General features: G+C 32.4%; 2 protein-coding genes across 2 annotated transcripts; both read left to right on the top strand.

Annotated features, from left to right (window-relative positions):
• Positions 1 to 2,823, top strand: LOC142607175 (uncharacterized). The gene is made up of 2 exons (XM_075778600.1): positions 1 to 343; positions 2,481 to 2,823. The coding sequence occupies exons 1-2, from the start codon at positions 49 to 51 to the stop codon at positions 2,696 to 2,698; spliced, it is 513 nt and encodes a 170-aa protein (XP_075634715.1). The 5' UTR covers positions 1 to 48; the 3' UTR covers positions 2,699 to 2,823.
• A 6,518-nt stretch (positions 2,824 to 9,341) lies between these two features.
• LOC142607231 (calcium-dependent protein kinase 8-like) lies at positions 9,342 to 14,757 on the top strand. The gene is made up of 9 exons (XM_075778652.1): positions 9,342 to 9,798; positions 10,082 to 10,714; positions 11,572 to 11,695; positions 11,843 to 11,986; positions 12,227 to 12,379; positions 12,471 to 12,586; positions 12,729 to 12,896; positions 13,241 to 13,471; positions 14,147 to 14,757. The coding sequence occupies exons 2-9, from the start codon at positions 10,205 to 10,207 to the stop codon at positions 14,300 to 14,302; spliced, it is 1,602 nt and encodes a 533-aa protein (XP_075634767.1). The 5' UTR covers positions 9,342 to 9,798; positions 10,082 to 10,204; the 3' UTR covers positions 14,303 to 14,757.
• Positions 14,758 to 19,386: the final 4,629 nt, after the last annotated feature.

Consider the following 19,386-nt stretch of genomic DNA (forward strand, 5'->3'; position numbering starts at 1 on the left):
CGTTAAAGTGTTGTAGTAAGTGGCTGTGGTTGCATTTCCCACAATCAAATGCTTTCTCTGCAAATTCTCTCATTTCATAACAATCCACCAGCATCACTTCCCCCAATACCTCTCTATAACAAGCCTAATACACTTTTTTCTCACTCGCTAGTACATACTGATGATGCTTTCAAGAAAAGGTGGTCACACCCAGCTTCTTTTTCTTCTTGTATTGTACATGCAGTGGAAAAAGATTCACAACACTTTGAGGTAGACCCAGATAAGGCCAGAGAAGCCCTCCAAAAGCTTGACCAGCAGCTCCAATCCCTGTCCCAGAAACAAATCAAGCCTCCAAAGATAAGGGGTACTATCTATTTTTCTCTCTCTTACTGTTATTGTTCTTTGAGCGAGTAATGTGAGAGATACATCATTTTTCACGATTTTTTTGGTGAAATGTTGATATGATTTGTTGTAATCAGTGTAATATCACTTTCAATTGTACTCACTAATAACATTACTTTTGTTATACACAAATCACAATAAATCATGTCATTAGTCCGGAAAAATGTTGCGCTTCTAGACTTATTGTTCCCCTTATCCCTGCTTTCTTGGTTTGATGCAAATGATGTGACTTTGATGATTCATGAGTTTGTTGAAATTGCTTTTTTCGTTCTTTTGGACTTCGATACAATAGCAACTTTGGCGTTTATTAAGGAATATCTGGACTTTTGCGTTTAGTCGGTAGCCCTTTTGGACTATAGAGTCATGGACTAACATAATATGAGAGGTAGTTATCAGTGCTTTAAATAGAGATTGCTTGTACTCAACAAGAAAAAAAAATAGAGATTTCTTGGACAAGTAACTTATGGATAATTAATTTAGTGAAAATACTAAAATAACTATTAATATTACTACAAAATGCTTATAAACTGATATGATAATAAATTTGATTAGTGTCCCTTCAATAACATGATAAATAATATTAATTTTTAAAAAAAAACTTTTTAGTGACTTGTAAGTTTGTAAGTTATAAACTAAAATTCCTATTAGCTGCCATGTTTCAAAATTGTTTCAATACTTTATGAGTTATTTTACTATATTTGCCTGCTTGGAATTTACAAAATATATAATGATTCCATCCACCATTTGCCAAATTTCTTAAAAATCACTCAAGTCATTCGTTGAAATTTCACCAAAAACAATAAGATAATTAAGCCAGACTAAAGGTATGCCTTTTTTTTCCACACAACCACCCATTTCTGGCTAAGTAATCCTCAAGACTACTAGAATATGGAAATTTTCCTGAACCATGATTCCTCATATTTAGGTGTTATCTGGGTTTTATGCCCAATTAAAAAAAAAATCCTCTTAAGGAGAGGGTAGGGGAATTTCTAAAACTCATGGCACACACTGGTCCCCTAGCTCCACCACTAGTTGCAGTTCAGGGTTACTGAAAAGTATAAACATACCTTGTCACCTCAAAAGGCAATGTTGCAAGCTCGAACTTCAACATTAACGACTTTCGTGTTCAGTTTAAGATATTTATACTGGTAATTGTGTGGTACATGTGCATCAAGAAATTACACATTTCTAGAAACTATCTTTTAAAAGATGAGACCCAACACATGAGATTTTAAATGGGAGGTAGAATGAACAAGAAAGAGATGGTAAATTTAATCATTTAACCACACAATTCTAAGTTACGTGCTTAAGCACTCAAATCACATTGCCAGTCAAAATTTGCTCTTGTTGGTCTTGACTTTTACTAACAACAGATATCTACTGTTCTTTAGCATGACTAACAGAATTTTCCCCGAATTCGGTAATACACAATTTTAGGAGTGACTAGTGCAGAAATTTATTTAGCTAAGAAGACTACTGCAGAGTTTATTTTGTTTACACTGCATAGTTTGTTGAAGTTGAAGAATCACTGTTTCTTTCAGGTCCTCATAATGCAGCCAGAATAGTCTTCTGAGAAATTATTCAATACAATGGGAGGGCAGCCACATGGTCCTCCCAGTCAATACAGTTAAACCATTTTGGATCTCAATGATTATGTGCCCTCCTTGAAATCAATAGTTGATGAAAAATAGGCTATTTTTATTGGTTGGGACTTGGGAGGACCACATGGCCGTCCGCTGATCCTCTCCCTCTAGCTAAAGAGTGCTTAAAATTGGAACAAAAGTAGCTTTTACATGATAGAAGTTACATAGTTGGGTTTTAATTGGAGTGAAGTTAAAGGCTTCCTTAAAGTGAAAGAAAATGAATAGGAGCAGAGTGAATTATTTGTAGAAGGCCACCACAGTAGCACTATTTTCAATTATCAAGGAAAGTATGTTCTTGTCAATTTGGATAGAAATTCAATTGCAGCTGTTGAGTCTATGGAGTTAAATTGGACTAAAGAGGCAAAATGAAGTGCTTTTCAATTTCATAGGGTCTGGGATTTGGAATTAGGATTTTATGGTAACATATCTTTTATTTTTGTTTTTAACATCTTGCAGCTTCAGATGTAGATCTTAAGGAGGTTCAAATGACTGAAGAAATGCCAGAAATTTCAGAGTCTTTTCTAGCAAATTCAGCTGTTGCTCTCTTTCTTTTCACCATTTTCTACAATGTACTGTTTATTACTGTAATAAAACCAGCCATAGATGGTCCAGACAGAGTTGTTCCAGCTACTACTACTGTAGTAGAAGCTTCCAAAGACCAAATAAGTAACTAAAAAGCTTCATCAGTAGTAATTTTGGAGTTACTGCCACTGAAATTCAGTACCAGAGGTTTCTATTCAACCATGCAGTTTTGATTTCCTGAAAGGAGTACTCAAATACAAAGCTTTGTTGATTTGTCACTAGTTGTTTTTTAAGTGTGAGCAATGCCTAAACTACTGCATGAATAGTTATGTGACTTTTTTTTGCTAATCAATAGTTATGTGAATTTGATAGTAGCATAATAGGTATATGGTTAAATAACTTTCATATCATATTATGTCATGTCAAATGAATTACTTGATTCTCTTATAGTACATGAGTTTATTTGAGCAATAAAATATTCTTCTTCTTCTTCTTTTGACTCATTTATAAGTTAAACATGTGTCCAGTAGGTCTTGAATACATGATCTTATTTAGTAATTACTTTTAAAAAAGAGAATGCGTCATTTAAGTTTGAACTAATCGATAAAAAATAGAGTATTCAATTATAACACAGAAATTGAATTTAGGTTTCTACAAAAGTCATTTAATTAATTGTACCATTTCCTTTAGGCTTTTTTTGGGGTTAAAATAGAAAGAAAATTATTCAAATAAGCTTATTTTGGGGAAAAAAAATCAAATGGGCCAAGCTTAATCTGCCAATGATTATCCTCAGCCAGCCAAGCTTGGGCCATCGCTCTTTGGAAGCTTACCTTAAATAAACTATATATGTATATATTGGGGATCTTCGCCTGCAACTTTTTATATTGATATTGACTTCAGAATACTATATGTACACCACAATACCACTAGCTGTATTCTATTTATTTTTTGTTTACTAAAAGATATATATATATATATATATATATATATTTGGAGTGGAATATTGCCACATTGGCAATGATTGAAAATTGAAACACACTTCTATATCATATGATGTTCAACTTGGCAACCGGCAGATTTTCTATATAGGGGTCACAATGGGACCCGGGTCTCAAGTGATTTTGCTAACCTTGGGAAATAAGTAAAGCTTTTGAAACAAACCAAGGAAGAAGCCTATTTACTATGTCCTTGGATCAACAAGTGGGGTTAATAGAGGAATACTCCGTTGGCAAAGTTAGATCAAAGAAGTAAAAATAAGAGATTTTATGATTTTTCATACTTTTGTTGATTAAACCCTTCTTTGTTTAAAGTGATTACTCCGAGAGCATGTTGGTCCTTTTTCCTATTCTTAACTTGTTAATCATGTTTAAATGTCAGACCATTGTCATCTTTTTTGGTATTTTTAAGAAAGGGAAAATATGGGGTGACATCACATCCCCTAAAATCAGGTGGGGAACTAAGTTAAAATAGATATCAAGTAGTATTTAATGCGACTTGATGATAGTTGAAACACATTAAATGCAACATTGAGGGGAGTGGTTGAAGTACCAATGCCCGCAATCTCAATAATGTGATGCTCCCATATAATTTTTGCCTAACGATTTCAAGGTAAATTCTAACTTGTTAATGTTGGATAGGCCTTCCGATAGATGCTTGATGATATCTCTCCAGTGAATTGAGGCTCTCGTGATTGGTGAGGCTTCATCTGTCATACCTAACCACCCAATATGATTAGGTTACTGGTTGCACTAAACTTCTCAAGGGGGAATGCTTTCAAGTTCAGCATATATGCCTATTTCTATGCTCATAGGTCTGCTTTAATCAATCCCAAAATTGGGCTTATGGGCTAGATAGTCCATCCAACTAAAAGTTGTGATCTCTTACTTTAGTAGTATACACATATGAGCTGGTTAGCACAAAAAAAGGTATACACATATGAGCAAAAGAACGACAACAAATTTATCATAAAAAAAAAGAAAGTACGACAACAAAAATAATAATAATTTGAGAAATTAACATAATATAATTTGGTCAATAGACTTAATATGTGTAAATGTAATTGTTAAAACTTTTGAATTAAGTAGTATTCAAATATATTCCACATTTGAATGATTACCCATGTGTAGGAGAAATTATAAAGTTTTCATGATGAACAAGTGACGTAGTCCACCATTCTACTAAAAGACTCTTACCTGTTTAAAAGTGCTAAGTTAACAAAAAAATTTTATACAAAAACTAATTATTGATTCAACAATTTTAAACAAAAATAATATAATTTGAGAAATTAACATAATAAAATTTGGTCAATAGACTCAATATGTGTAAGTTTAATCGTTACAACTTTTGAATTAAGTAGTATTCAAATACATTGCACATTTGCACGATTATCCATGTGCACAAGAAATTATAAGGTCCTCATGATAGACAAGTGACGTGGTCTACCATTTTACTAAAAGGCTCTCACTTGTTTAAAATTGGTGAGTTAGCAAAATTTTTTATACAAAAATTGATTACTGACTTAGCAATTTTAAATAAAAATAATATAATTTGATAAATTAATAATAATTTGATAAATTAACATAATATAATTTGGTCAATAGACTCAATACGTGTAAGTTTAATCATTAAAACTTTTGAATTAATTAGTATTCAAATATATTTCACATTTGAACGATTACCCATATGCAGGAGAAATTATAAGGTTCTCATGGTGGACAAGTGACGTAGTCCACCATTCTACTAAAAGACTCTCACCTGTTTAAAATTACTGAGTTAGCAAAATTTTTTATATAAGAATTGATTATTAACTCATCAATTTTAAACAAAAATAATTTAATTTGAGAAATTAATATAATATAATTTGGTCAATAGACTCAATACATGTAAGTTTAATCGTTACAACTTTTGGATCAAGTAGTATTCAAATATATTTCACATTTGAACGATTACCCATGTGCAGGAGAAATTATAAGTCCTCATGGTAGACAAGCGATGCGGTCCACTATTCCACTATAAAACTCTCACCTGTTTAAAATTGTTAAGTTAGCAAAATTTTTTTTATAGAAACTAATTACTGACTCAACAATTTTAAATAAATAAGAATCTTTTAATAAAAGAGTAGACAAGTGACGTGGTCCACCATAAGAACTTTATAATTTCTCCATATGCAAAGAGTTGGAGGTACCATCTTGACAAGAGCTCAAATTGTCATCTAGCACATGTTGATTTGGTGCTTGATGCTATTTTTTATTTTTATTTTTTTAAACTAAGATTATAGTGCATGAATCATGCCTGTGAGTGAGTCTATTGTTTCTCGCCAAAGATGGAGAAGCTGTGAACATCTTTAGGAGCAACCTTGCTTGGTCAATGAAATACTAATCTGAAATAATTCCAAGGTCAAAATGTAGGTCGGTACTGACCACCTCCAATGTGTTTTCTTATGAGGCAAATTGTGCTGCCTGGAAGTTGCAAGTTACAACGCGTGTCATGTGTTGTTGCTTTGCCCTGCCGACCTTGCACATATGCGTGAATTTGGCAAATATATTCCAACATATCTTTCCAAAATATATTGATGCATATATTGCAAAAATGCAAGCAACATTATCAGAAATATTGTAAACAAAATTTGGGAAATGAACAAACTTTGAAATATATACGAAATTATTGGTGGACCAATTTGAAAGTCTTAAAAATGACAATACAAAAAAATTGATATAGGTTTCACATGTCAATGTATACTCGTGACAACTACCCTTGTAATACAAGTAACATTTTTGTTTCTTTATTTATTTTTATTTTTTAACATTATTAGCATTTGGTCTTTTAGATGGAAGAAAATAAACCCCCCCCCCCCTTCTTCTTCTTTTTTGTCTAAACCTTGCCTCCTCTTTTATATGTGTCATATTGAATTTTTATTTTTTGACAAATTGATGGGGCTACTCATCACATGTGTTACCAATCTATTGGTGTCTAATCCTTTCATCTAAAGAGCATTAGATAATTATGACAATAAATCATGAAGATGAAGAAGATCTTTAAGGATATCAGTGATAAACTGACAATGTTCAAAGTTGGATAATGTATTTTTTTGCTTTAGCTTCAAACAAAGGAGCCACTCTCTTGGTAACTATTTGAAGCTGTCAGATCCAGTATGAAGAATTTGATGAAGGTCCATTAGTTCTTGACCCTATGTTCCTTTGTTTTGCAAGCCACATGCATGAATAATTGTAAAGAATTGAAATTCTTTTGTCCTTGGACAAAGTTTCAACAATCTTCATGCCCATAATAATGGTAACTTATTTCTTGGTGTAATTATGAACGCAAGCATGTTCCTTCTGATGAGCTTTTTTACCCAAAAAGCCAATTATGCCATTCCTACCAGAAAGCCAACAAGTGCATTGATGCTCTGGCTCAGCATACACTTTTCTGGTTCAGCAGGCACTTTTCCAAGGAGTTGATATCTTATTTTTGATGATATATCCCTCGGATGATGTACTCATAAGTTATAACTATACTACTCTCTTTGACGGCTCTTAGGTGTACTTTATCCCAATTGTCCTGAGTTTTAACAATGTACACAAAATATTTGACCAAACTGTGTTAGGTGGTATATAATGATTATTTTGTCATATACTTGGTGTTAGTGATAATTAATATGAAAGATTCTTGTAATTCGTTGGCACATCTATTTTTATTTTTATTTTTTAGATGAGATATTGAAGGTTCAAATTTCTCTATTCGTGCTCTAAAAAGGGTGGCCTAGCGGTAAAGATCCCGTACGCATGCGCAATGATCCCTTGTTCGAACCTTGGTGGATACCAAGGTTGAGAGGTGAGAACACTCATGCATTGTGCCTTACTGTTAGCTCTCTTGGGGTGCTAGAGTAAGGTCTGTGGCACACCAGTCATAGTAGTTATGACTTGATCTAATATTCTCTAGTAGAGAGTGCCCCTATGGTCATGCTCAAGGGGGTGAATTGCACATGGTTGCCCCTGTCCCCCCTTTTACTAATAAAAAAAAAAGGATTCTCTATCCCAATTATTGATGTATAAAATATATTACCACCATGAGTTCTGTCCCAAATTGTTGATCATATTTAGAAAACCAAACTTTTTAAAAGAATTCCTTCTCAAAAAAAAAAAAAACTTTTAAGGGATTTATCATTTATTATCCTATCTCTCAATTAAAAAGATAGAAATTTCGAAAATTACACTTGAACAAAGTTTTCAACAAATTTTTTTTTTTCGTTTAAAGGAGTTGGGTTTTGTAGGGGCATAATAAAAAACATAGTAAGAAGGAAAGTGTTTATATATATATATAATAAAAAACATAAGCTCCTTTTATATATATATATATATATATATATATATATATATATATATAAAAGGAAAGTGTTTTTTTTTTAAAGATTTGTCATTTTTATTTATTTTTATATAGAAAGAAGGCCTATCTATACTATCCATGACATTTACCACTAGAAACTGCACAAGGAATTATTTGATTAACATTTTCTTCAGGTCTTACTTTCACAATATCATGAATCTTATAAGAAATACCAGCAAAGCATGAAAGCAATGACAAATTATGTGCCATCCAACCCAAGATTAGCATGAAATTTGTATTTTTAGTATATTTAATCATATTGAAATCCATGAGAATCTTGACCTGGATTTCGATTTAAATATTATAGACCTTGTTTTAAATCTAGATTCATGGTATTGGTTTTTTTCTTGAACCATAACAGATGATTGATTATAAGGACAATATAGTGTACAATAAATGAAAGAAAATTGATTTTGTGCCTTAAATAGAAAGGTCAGTTACAAATTACAATAAACAAATGCATGAATTAAAATGGCTAAATATCACATAATAAAGGTGAACAAGGTAAGCGGTAAGCCCCACAAAAAAAAATTTTATAAAAAAAAAAAAAACTGAAAGAACAAATAATAAATAAAAACAATGTGTATATATATATATATTTTTTTTTTGATGAATAAAATCAATATAGAATATAACTATGAACAACAATTAAATTGAATAAACTAAAAAGCAAATTTGACAAACTAGCAATAAAGGCAAAAATGAGCCTATACACTTTTTGGTTTGGATTAATCTCCAACTACTTGTAGGTAAAAAAAAGGTTGAAATAGTGATAGATCTATATGTGCATGAACTTAATTATCTTATAGCTACGAACCACTCAATTAATGTGGGTTGGTGATGGGATGTGTAAGCAACCTCTTTTTTTATTATTATTTTCACCCACAATATATATTTTGTTTAAAAGTCAATGAATAGAATTTGAATTTAAGCACTACATGACTAAATACTAAAAATAATTAAAAAAATTAAAAAAAAGTCAGGCACGTGATATTTAAGCATTCTAGAATTAGTTTTTTTTTTTTTAAATTCTAATTTTGAGATTGCAATGATTGTAAATTTTAACTACTAACCGAAAAATCACCTTAGAAATGATCTAGCAAATAACCAAAATATAGTTTTCTTTTTTCTAATTTCAGAAAACAAAAATTTACATGAACTTTCTTTCTTGCTGTCAAAGAAAAACAAAAGCACACGTAAAAAAAAAATTAAAAAATAAATAAATAAATAGGAAAATCAGAAAAAAAAATGAACACATATAAAAAAGCAAAGCAAAATAAAGAAAGCCCTGGATTGCTTGAATATTTTTGGGGAAGTAGAAAAAGGAAAAAAACAAAAAAAAAAGAAAAAAAAAAAAAAGAAAAGGAAAGGGCCTTAGAGAGAAAAGGGTTCTTCTGTCTGTTTTGTTCCATTGTTGAATCCAAAAGAAAAGAAAGAAAATTTATAATTCAGATCATTAAGAGATAGAGAGAGAAAAAAAGAAAAAAAGAAAAAGAAAGAGGGTTTTAGAGAGAGAAAGTCTGAGCCCAAAACCAAAAAAAAAAAAAACAGAGCTTTGAGCCTTTGACTATCTCTCTCTCTCTCTCTCTCTCTCTCTCTCTCATTCACACCTTGAAATTGATCCTATCACATTCTCTGCTCTTTACCAAACCCTTTTCATTTTTCTTCCTCTTCCCTGTTTTTATTATTCAAAGTCAGTCTTTGGCCTTAAAAGCCTCAAGAAAAAAAACATCTATCTTGTTCTTCTCTTGACCTTAGAAATCTCTCATGATTTCTAGCTGGATTTTGCTTCTCTAATATTCTGGCCTAATCTTCATCTGGGCGTTGTAGATTATTGGAAGCAAAAATTGTTTCTTGCTCTTTGTTACAGGTAACTCTCTTTCTTTTTGAATAAAACAAAAAAAGATTCTTTTTTTAGAAATTCTAGTATCTTCAATAGATTTGGGGGATCTCTTGTAAAATTCTTTTTTTTTGTTGTTGAAAATTATGTGGATGTTCTGAGAATCAAAGATTCATGGGTTTTCTAGTAAATTTGAAAATAGTTTCCTAAATATTTGGAGAGTTTACTTTTTTTTTTTAGGCTGAGATTGTGATTTGTGAATTTACCATATGATTTGTATGATTCTCAGATTCTCTTTTACTTTCCTGCTCAGATTCTGGTTGCTATGCCTTTATGCTCTATTGGGACTCCTTGAAATCTCATAAAAGAACAAAAATTAAAAAAAAAAAAAAATTAAACTTGAGGAGTATTTGAAAGTTTGAGAAGCTTTTGATCCATGGGAAATTGCTGTGCAACGCCTAGTACTACTTCCCAGAAGCAAAATGGGAAGCAAAAAAACAAACCCAATCCATTTTCTGCTGACTATGCTGCGATCAATGGAACTGGAGGTGGGAACAAGCTCTGGGTCCTGAAAGATCCAACAGGCCATGATATCTCAGCTGATTACGACCTTGGCCGTGAGCTAGGCCGAGGCGAATTTGGGGTCACTTACTTGTGTACTGATGAGTCCAATGGTGAAAAGTATGCCTGCAAATCCATATCCAAGAAGAAGCTTAGGACTGCTGTGGATATTGAGGATGTGAGGAGGGAGGTGCAGATTATGAGGCATTTGCCTAAGCACCCCAATATTGTGACCTTGAAGGATAGCTATGAGGATGACCAGGCTGTTCACATTGTGATGGAATTGTGTGAGGGTGGCGAGCTTTTCGACCGGATTGTGGCTAGAGGGCATTACACTGAACGTGCAGCTGCAGCTGTTATGAAGACCATTGTTGAAGTTGTTCAGGTTGAATTTATATCATTTTTTGTTGTGTTGGTTTGGTTAGATATTGTCATGGATTTTGATGCTTATGATATTGCACTGACTTTTAGTAGCATGTTAAATTTTGGGCTTTGTTTCTATGGTACCACCTGACCTGAATCAGTTTTACAATGTGCTAGTGTTATAACATTTATGGTTTTCATCCTGCTGTTGATTTTGAACTTGATATGTCTGCATATTCTTGTTCATTTAGCCTTTTGATTTCATAGTTTCAAAAAAAAAAAAAGTTTGTCTAATTGATTGTTTTCCCTGTTTTCTATAAATCCCCCCTTTCTATTTTCAGGTCTAGCACTGTCACATGTCTGTCTTTGTTAATTGGTCACTTTGATTAATTGTCTAGAGAGTTATATGATTATATGGCTAAAACCAGGTTACAACGTTTAATTACCATTCTGTCATTTTGTCCATAATTCCTCTCACATTTGTCCTTAAAACATTATTCCTCTTGCCAGAAAACATTTCTTAACTGTTTCACTGTCTTCTAAAGTGTATTTGGTTTCTAACTTCTTTATGAACTGGTGCATTTTAGTACTGCAGGCTGATTGGTTGAATATGCAATGAATTGGCTTTTACTTTATGAATCTTAGATTTTCTGTTTTTGCATATATTTTCCTTGCCATCTACTTTCCCTCTCCCTGCCTTTGTGTTTGTGTGTGTGTGTTTCCCTCTATGGGCCTACTGTGAACCAAATTATTTTCTGGCTTGGGTTGTACTGCTTTTAAAGATTTCTATGTACTTGCTGTTGTTGGATAATTATTCTCTTGTTTTTGTTCTACTTCATGTTCAGTAATCTGGTATCTTTATATGCATTTTCTTTGTAGATGTGTCATAAGCATGGAGTGATGCATCGTGATCTCAAACCAGAGAACTTTCTATTTGCAAACAAGAAGGAAACTTCTCCCTTGAAGGCAATCGATTTTGGGTTGTCAGTATTCTTCAAACCTGGTATAGTACTTTATATAGTCAATCAGTTTTATGAATCTCCCCCCCCCCCCCCTTCTCCTTACGGACTTCCATATTTAAGTGTTATTATCATCTTTGTATCTTTTTATGTTATATACTACTGGACATGAAGGATTTTATTTTCTACAGGTGAGCGATTTAATGAGATTGTAGGAAGTCCCTATTACATGGCTCCGGAGGTTCTGAAACGCAATTATGGCCCTGAGGTTGATGTCTGGAGTGCTGGAGTTATTTTGTATATTTTACTCTGTGGTGTTCCACCATTCTGGGCAGGTTTGTTTCTATTATTGACTGTTCTATTTTTTTTACGATTTTATGTATATATGTATGTATGTACATGTTAGGTTTGAGTGCCTATGTGTAAAGTTAAGGGTGAGTGTAAAATGACCCTATTAAATTGTTTCTAATTTTCTACTATTGGTTGATATCATATCACGTGTGTTCAAGAGTGTAGCTTCTTACTTTATTTCTTGGGTTGTATCCTCATGAAGTACATTTTGTTTTTTCAATCAGAAACTGAACAAGGGGTAGCACAGGCAATTATTCGCTCTGTCATTGATTTTAAGAGGGACCCTTGGCCTAAAGTCTCTGATAATGCAAAGGACCTTGTGAAGAAAATGCTTGACCCTGATCCTAGAAGGCGGCTTACAGCTCAAGAAGTGCTTGGTAATGTTCTCCTTCATAAGCTTAATGTGTTTCATATGTGCTGAGTTTATTCATAAATATTAAACAATTATCCGAATGCTGTCACTTGCAGATCATCCTTGGCTACAAAATGCCAAGAAGGCTCCAAATGTTAACCTGGGTGAGACTGTGAGAGCAAGGCTCAAACAGTTTTCGGTGATGAACAAGCTCAAAAAAAGAGCTCTAAGGGTAATTATCTGGATTTCTTGATATATATTGTACACTTCTTATGCAAGAATCTAAGGTCCACTTGTGTTCTTTCTAGAATATTGTCTGTGTAATATTTATGACTTCATTATTTGATGTTTGAACTTTGAGTTTTTATCAATAGGTGATTGCTGAGCATTTGTCAGTGGAGGAAGTGGCTGGCATAAAGGATGCCTTTGATATGATGGACACCGGCAAAAGAGGCAAGATAAATATTGAGGAGCTTCGTGCTGGGTTGCAAAAGGTTGGCCAACATATTCCTGAAGCAGATCTGCAAATCCTAATGGACGCTGTAAGCATCATATTTTGTTTCTTATAAATTACTTATCCTCCATAATCTCTGCACCCCTCCTTTCCCACATTTGAAGTGTATATTCACTGACAATTTAGCTCCAAATAATAATGTAAGAATCTGGAAATATTGAGCACCTAGTTTGTGGGGATATTTTTTCAGAAGCTGTGTAGAGTTATCTACTTTCTTCTCTACTCCTGCAACCCCTTCCCAAAGAGGGGGAAAAAAAAGATTAACATGACCTGTCTCCTATATATGATGAAAGTATGTTAGAGTGAATTATTTATAAATAAATTTTTAAAAAAGTATGTTTTAAGTGAATAATTGAAACCTATTTTTTACAGGCTGATGTTGATGGTGATGGAGCTCTAAATTATGGGGAGTTTGTTGCAGTTTCAGTTCACCTTAAAAAGATGGGCAATGATGAGCATATACACAGAGCTTTTGCATTCTTTGATAAAAACCAGAGTAATTACATAGAGATTGAAGAGCTGCGGGATGCTTTAAATGATGAATCAGACACCAACAGTGAGGAAGTTATTAGTGCCATTATGCATGATGTGGACACAGACAAGGTAAGTATTGAAGTCAAAATGTAGACTTAAAATCGTGTTCAGTAACTATGGCATTTTTACTTGAGAGAAACTTCACAGGAATAAACTTACTGTATGATTTACTAAAATTCATCATATGCTTCCACTAGCTTAAATCGCCTTTTCTTTCTTGTGGCTATTCTAAGGCTTCAAAATTACATTTGTATTGCTATTCACTGGTCAGTCATGTTACTTTTGTGAATGACCGTATCATGTTAGGACATTCCATACCTTACCACCTGTTGATGCTACATATTGATTTTCTGGAATTGTTATGTTTGAGTTTTACTTGAACTGCTCATTTGCTTTTTATTTTTTAATTTTTTATTTCCCTGCACGTTCCTTTATGTGAAGCATGACCTTTTCATGTATGATTTCTCATGAAATCTCCATTTAGCTATGCATAAAGTCCCCAATTTCTAAACACTAGAATTTCCCATCCTCTTGAGCTATTTTACTAGTATCATATTTTACTACACTTTTTTTCCATGTCCTCCTGTGCAATAGATCATTGGGCAGTGTTACAGATATGATTCCTCCTGTGCAGTTATTGGCCAATGATTTTGTGCACCACCAGGCCATTAATTTTCATTATAACTTAACACTCCTTAGATAAATCTTATTTAAACCTTGTGAATTTCTCGTATAACCTTGCAGGATGGGCGCATAAGCTATGAGGAGTTTGCTGCAATGATGAAGGCTGGTACAGATTGGAGAAAAGCATCTAGGCAGTATTCAAGGGAAAGATTCAACAGCCTCAGCTTGAAGTTGATGAGGGATGGGTCATTACAGCAACCCAATGAGGGTAGATGAACCAACAATCATTAGAAAACAACCTATGCTTGTGAAACAGGGAAAAAAAAAAAGCATTTTTTTTCTTGGGTTTATGCAGTCATTGTCATTTTTTTATTTTATTTCCTCATGAGACCTTGGGATAGGTAGATCAGCAAGAAGAGGGGTCTTAAGTGTCTTTTGAAATAGCCATCTTTAGGATTTGTTTGGTTGGAGGTAGATGGAGGAGAAAGAAGAAAGTTTTAGTGTTAGGCAGAATTTGGTTAAGTTGTTCTTGTGAAATTTGGGGTTGTAAATATGTTAATGAGGCCTGTAGGCCCTTTTCATTAGAGATATAATTTCCAATTTGTTGTTTAAATGCTTCCCATGTATTGTTGTCGATGACACAATTTATTATCCCCTAATTCTTACATTGGAGGAATCTTTGGATTTTGCTTTTTCCCCATGGGGATTTAGAAAGGTTTTGTTTTTAGCTAGAGTTGCTTTAATTATTACTTAGATATTTACACCAATTGCACAACCCCGTTAATTTAGCTGTGGACCTTTTTTGTTTGGTGGTACCCTAACTAAAGATGCTCTAAATCATCATTTTTTATGTTACTATAAATGGTGTCATCTTGTCCTAAATACATCTGTGATTTGTTGCACCATACACTTACTATATCCTTGGTTTTATTCTTCCACCAATAGTTTCTAACAGCTCTTATCCATCCATTTATTTCTATTTTGAAGTAGATTTATATCACATCATCACTAATAATTTGTAATTTATATAGGTCTTATCCATATATTTTGAAATAAGTGAATCGAGTAATTTATATGAAGTGTAATGATACACTTACCATACATACACTGTCACGTAAGCTAAGATCGTGTTTTGAAAACACCATTTTAAAATGAGTGTATATGGAGTGTTTTAAAATGAGTGTATATGGAGTGTGCAACAAGTCTGTAACAAGATTTTTCCTTGTATAAATGTTAAAATGGTAATAAAGAATATTTATTTAAAAGAGATGGATAAGGATTTAGGAAATGTATGGTGAAATGGTCCAACTCTAAGTCTGATTGATTGGAAGGATAGAAAATAAAGAAGGGATAGAAAAGTAGAAGAATAGAAGAAATTTTAATTTCTCTCGTTTGTATTTGGTTGGAGATAAAAAAAGTGGAGGGATAGAAAGAATAAGTGTACAAATTTGCTTATATGTCCTTATTAAAAAATGATGCTCGATTAAAAAATAAAAAACAACCACCGAAATTTAAATTTTTTTTTTTAAAATCCAAAAATAAAAGAAAAAGAAAATGAGAGGAATAAAACTTTACGCCAAAAAAATAGTGAAAAAGTCCACGCCTAGGAAACCAAAAAAAAGTGAAAAAACAAGAAGTAGGTTAACGTAAGAGGAGTATTCATCTTCCATTTATTTTCTTCCTCATTGGGGAGTGAGAATTTTGGTGCGCTTAGGGAAAAAACACCTGACCCCACCAAATTTTCATCCCCCATCTCTCCAACCAAAACACCCATAAAATCAGTTTTCTTTCCACTTTTCTATTCTCTATTTTTTATACATTAAAAAAATAAGCTATAGCACAGTCTTAGCTCAATGGATTCTTCATTTTGTTGTGCAGCTATAACTTTCAGTAAGGTACTGGAATGAAAATTTTCCAACCCAAAAGCTTAGCTTAGCTAACCGTGACAGTGAACAATCTTTGTTAATTAAGTGCACCCCATGGTCCCGACCCTTAGTAAAAAAAAATAATATATATATATATATATATATATATATATATATATATATATATATAAATAACTTATATAGTATTACTAATCAGTTGGAGGTTATATAACTGGTCTTCCTTGTACTGGTCTATCAATCTTTTTATTATTATATAGATATACAATAGAATTTTATTCTATAGAATTTGGCTGTCCACTCCATAATGACTTTGACATGTCAATCTTTTGAAGTGAAGATTTTTGTATTTGTACTTTAACTCAGTTGTATCTAATATGTAAAAATATATGAGTTGGAGAGATGAAATCAAAACTCAATATTTCACTCTCTAGTTTTTCTTAAATTTTTAAGCCATTTGGCAAGCCTTGTAACTTTTTTTTTTTTTAAATATAAAATATAGGACAAAATTTAGGTACATTACTTATATGTTGTTCTTTAGATTCCTCTCTTTCTCTTAAAATTCAGCCATATAGTTTTTTTCTCATGTGATGAAAATGTATTTTTAATTATGTTCTACCACATAGTTGAATTTTAAGAGGGAAACTTAAAAAATAGCATCTAAGTACTGTACTTAAATTTTGCCCAAAAATATAAACATTCTATATCTTAAAACTTAACCTTAACATGACGAAGCACTTTTCTAAAAATTATATATATATATAATTGTGGCATTTTTTTAATAGTGTTTTTAAAGCATGTTTCCATCACTTAAAATAAAAAACCTGGCATTGTCACATGACACCTTCAAGGTTCAATGAAAGAGAGGATTTGGATTTTATTTGGAAATTAGTTGTTTTGGAAAACTAAGAAGCCGTCACTTAATTTAATATTTTTTAGGAATTTTTTATTATTATATTATTTAGCTCTATGGATAGGGCGAAATGGTTCAAGTTTAACTATGGACAAGTTCGAAAGTTACGTTATATATGTTTTTTTTTTGGTTGCCCACAGTGTATCTTCAAAGTTGTCAACTAGACACTAATCACTGCTCACGCCGGGAGGGCCCACGAAGGAGTAAAGCGCTGGCCCAGGAAATTCTTTTCAAAGTGCAGGTAGCAGGACTCGAACTAGGGAGCACACCCAGTCGAGCCCAGTACAAGCACCTTGAGACTGAGAGCCCTACCAACTCAGCCAACCCCCTGGGTTAAGTTACGTTATATATGTTGCTGGAAGGCATGAAACACCTACAAGTGTTGAGAGTAATTATTAGTAAGATAAATTTAATGTATGATTGAATATTTAATGAACACAAAATTATTATTTAAATTTACTACGACAACTCAAACAAGTAGAAATCTTTAATTTTGTGGCGTTGTAGCCTAAAAACTAGGCCATGTAATGATATATGAATCAACTGACGTTATAATTATAATAATATTTACAACAAATGCGAGCAAGAGTTTTATTATGTGATGAAGCATGGAGTTAATTTGTGTTGATTGTTATTTGGGCCACGAAAAATAAATTTATTTTTCTTTAGGAGAGTTTTTTGTTGTAAAAGTTTTTTTGGTTGCTGTTGTAAAAGTATTGAACTGTGTTTTTATAAGGAATTGGACCTCACCTATAAAATTTACTAGCGTTAACCTGTGTTATGCACGGGAACCTACTTATTTGTAAGGTAAACTAAAATAATTTTATAAAATCTTAAATTGATTAAGAAATTACACCAGTATATGATTTGCTCTTGTATGACTTTAATTTGTGTTACAATTTGATGAAGAAGTCATGCTTGAACGTGCAATGACTTACAAAAAATTTCTGAGACAATTTCAGATACTGCAAAAAATAACTTAAAAATTCAGATATTAAAATTTTTGAAAGATAAAAAATATTAAAGAATCAAATGATTCACGAATAAGAAATTATTGAACAAAAAAATATATATATGACTAAAAAATAGAAAAATATAAGAAAAAGATTGAGTTATATTCAAAAGAATAATCCATGGCTATAAGTTTGCACCCTATCATAAAATATCATGTTAATGAAATAGAAAGATAATAATAATAATAATAATAATAATAATAATAATAATAATAATAATAATAATAACGTTTGAGTTTGAGTTTAAGTTGGACTTGCTAGAGAGATAGAGTTTCACTCTTAGTTAAGTTTGGATTAAACAAAAATAATTTTGTTTAAAAAAATGATGAGTTTGAGTTTAAGTTGGACCTGTTAGAGAAATAGAATTTCACTACTTGTTAAGTTTGGACTAAACAAAAATAATTTTATTTAAATAAAATAATAATTTTATTTAAATATTGTGCTAACGTAGAAAATTATGAGAGTTTTAGAAATTTCGGTTATATATATATATATATATATATATATATATATATATATATATTGTAAAGTTGTAATTTACAACTATGTTTTATTTGGCTCTATTCCATGACAAAAAATGTTGTATGTGCTTTAATTTGTTTCTTGTATTTTGTGGGATTTTATTGTATTGGATTTAGTATTAAGTTGGCGAAGAATCAAGCTTGAAATGAAGAATCAGTACATTTTCGCGATTGGCTTGTGAGTAGCTTGCAAGAAGAGTATCTCGCGAAAAGGGCATGTGAAAAGCACATGACTGGAAGCTGAAGAGTCGTGCTAGACTGTCAATTTCGCGAGTGTCTCGCGGGTAAGGCATTCTCACGAAATACCCGTGAAACTCTTTGCTTGGAGGATTTTTAAGTGTGGCTTTCTTACTTTTCACTTATACTATATATACCCTCATTACCCATAAATGTGTAAAGGAGTTATTCAGAGAGAAAAACCTTAGATAAGTTTTTTACAACACACACACCCATCTTTTAGAGAGAGAGCTACCCATCCTTAGTGAGAAATCATTGTAGCCTCTTCTCCTTCCCTTTCCCATTACCATACCTTGAAAGGAGATTTGTACCCAAACACAACCCACACATTTTCAGAGTGTAGAAAGTGTTTTGGAGATTGGGAAGTTTTAGGGATTTGCCAAAAGAAACCGATGAGGCTTGGCGGATGCAATTGGGCATATTGTGGGATCCGGAAAGCTAGAGAAGACATGACTCCGTGAAGTCCGTTGGTAGCAGGAGCTTGGAGGGTTCAAGTACATTGAGTAGACTAGACTTGGAGGGTCTTTTGTTATTCGTATACTCCAACTTTAGTCTTTACTAGATCAATTTACTGCTTGGAGGGTGGCAAAGAGGTTTTTTATCGAGTTCTTCGATTTCCTTTTTGATAACACATCAGCGTATTATCTTGTGTTTGCATCATTCTTCCCTTACTCTTGTGCTTTACTTTTATTGTTTGTTATTCATGTTTGTGCACTAGAGTATTATCGATTGTTTGTGCACTAGAGTATTATCGATTGTTTGTGCTTCATTTACTCTTGTTTCTACACTTAGA

Source organism: Castanea sativa, chromosome 8 (genome assembly GCF_040712315.1).
Source record: "Castanea sativa cultivar Marrone di Chiusa Pesio chromosome 8, ASM4071231v1".
Classification (NCBI taxonomy): Eukaryota; Viridiplantae; Streptophyta; class Magnoliopsida; order Fagales; family Fagaceae; genus Castanea; species Castanea sativa.

Coding starts and splice junctions, on each gene's coding strand:
- LOC142607231 (XM_075778652.1), top strand. CDS start 10,205: ATGGGAAATTGCTGTGCAACGCCTAGTACTACTTCCCAGAAGCAAAAT. Junction 11,696..11,842: donor GTCAGTATTCTTCAAACCTG/GTATAGTACTTT, acceptor TATTTTCTACAG/GTGAGCGATTTAATGAGATT. Junction 12,380..12,470: donor TACAGCTCAAGAAGTGCTTG/GTAATGTTCTCC, acceptor TGTCACTTGCAG/ATCATCCTTGGCTACAAAAT.
- LOC142607175 (XM_075778600.1), top strand. CDS start 49: ATGCTTTCTCTGCAAATTCTCTCATTTCATAACAATCCACCAGCATCA. Junction 344..2,480: donor CAAGCCTCCAAAGATAAGGG/GTACTATCTATT, acceptor AACATCTTGCAG/CTTCAGATGTAGATCTTAAG.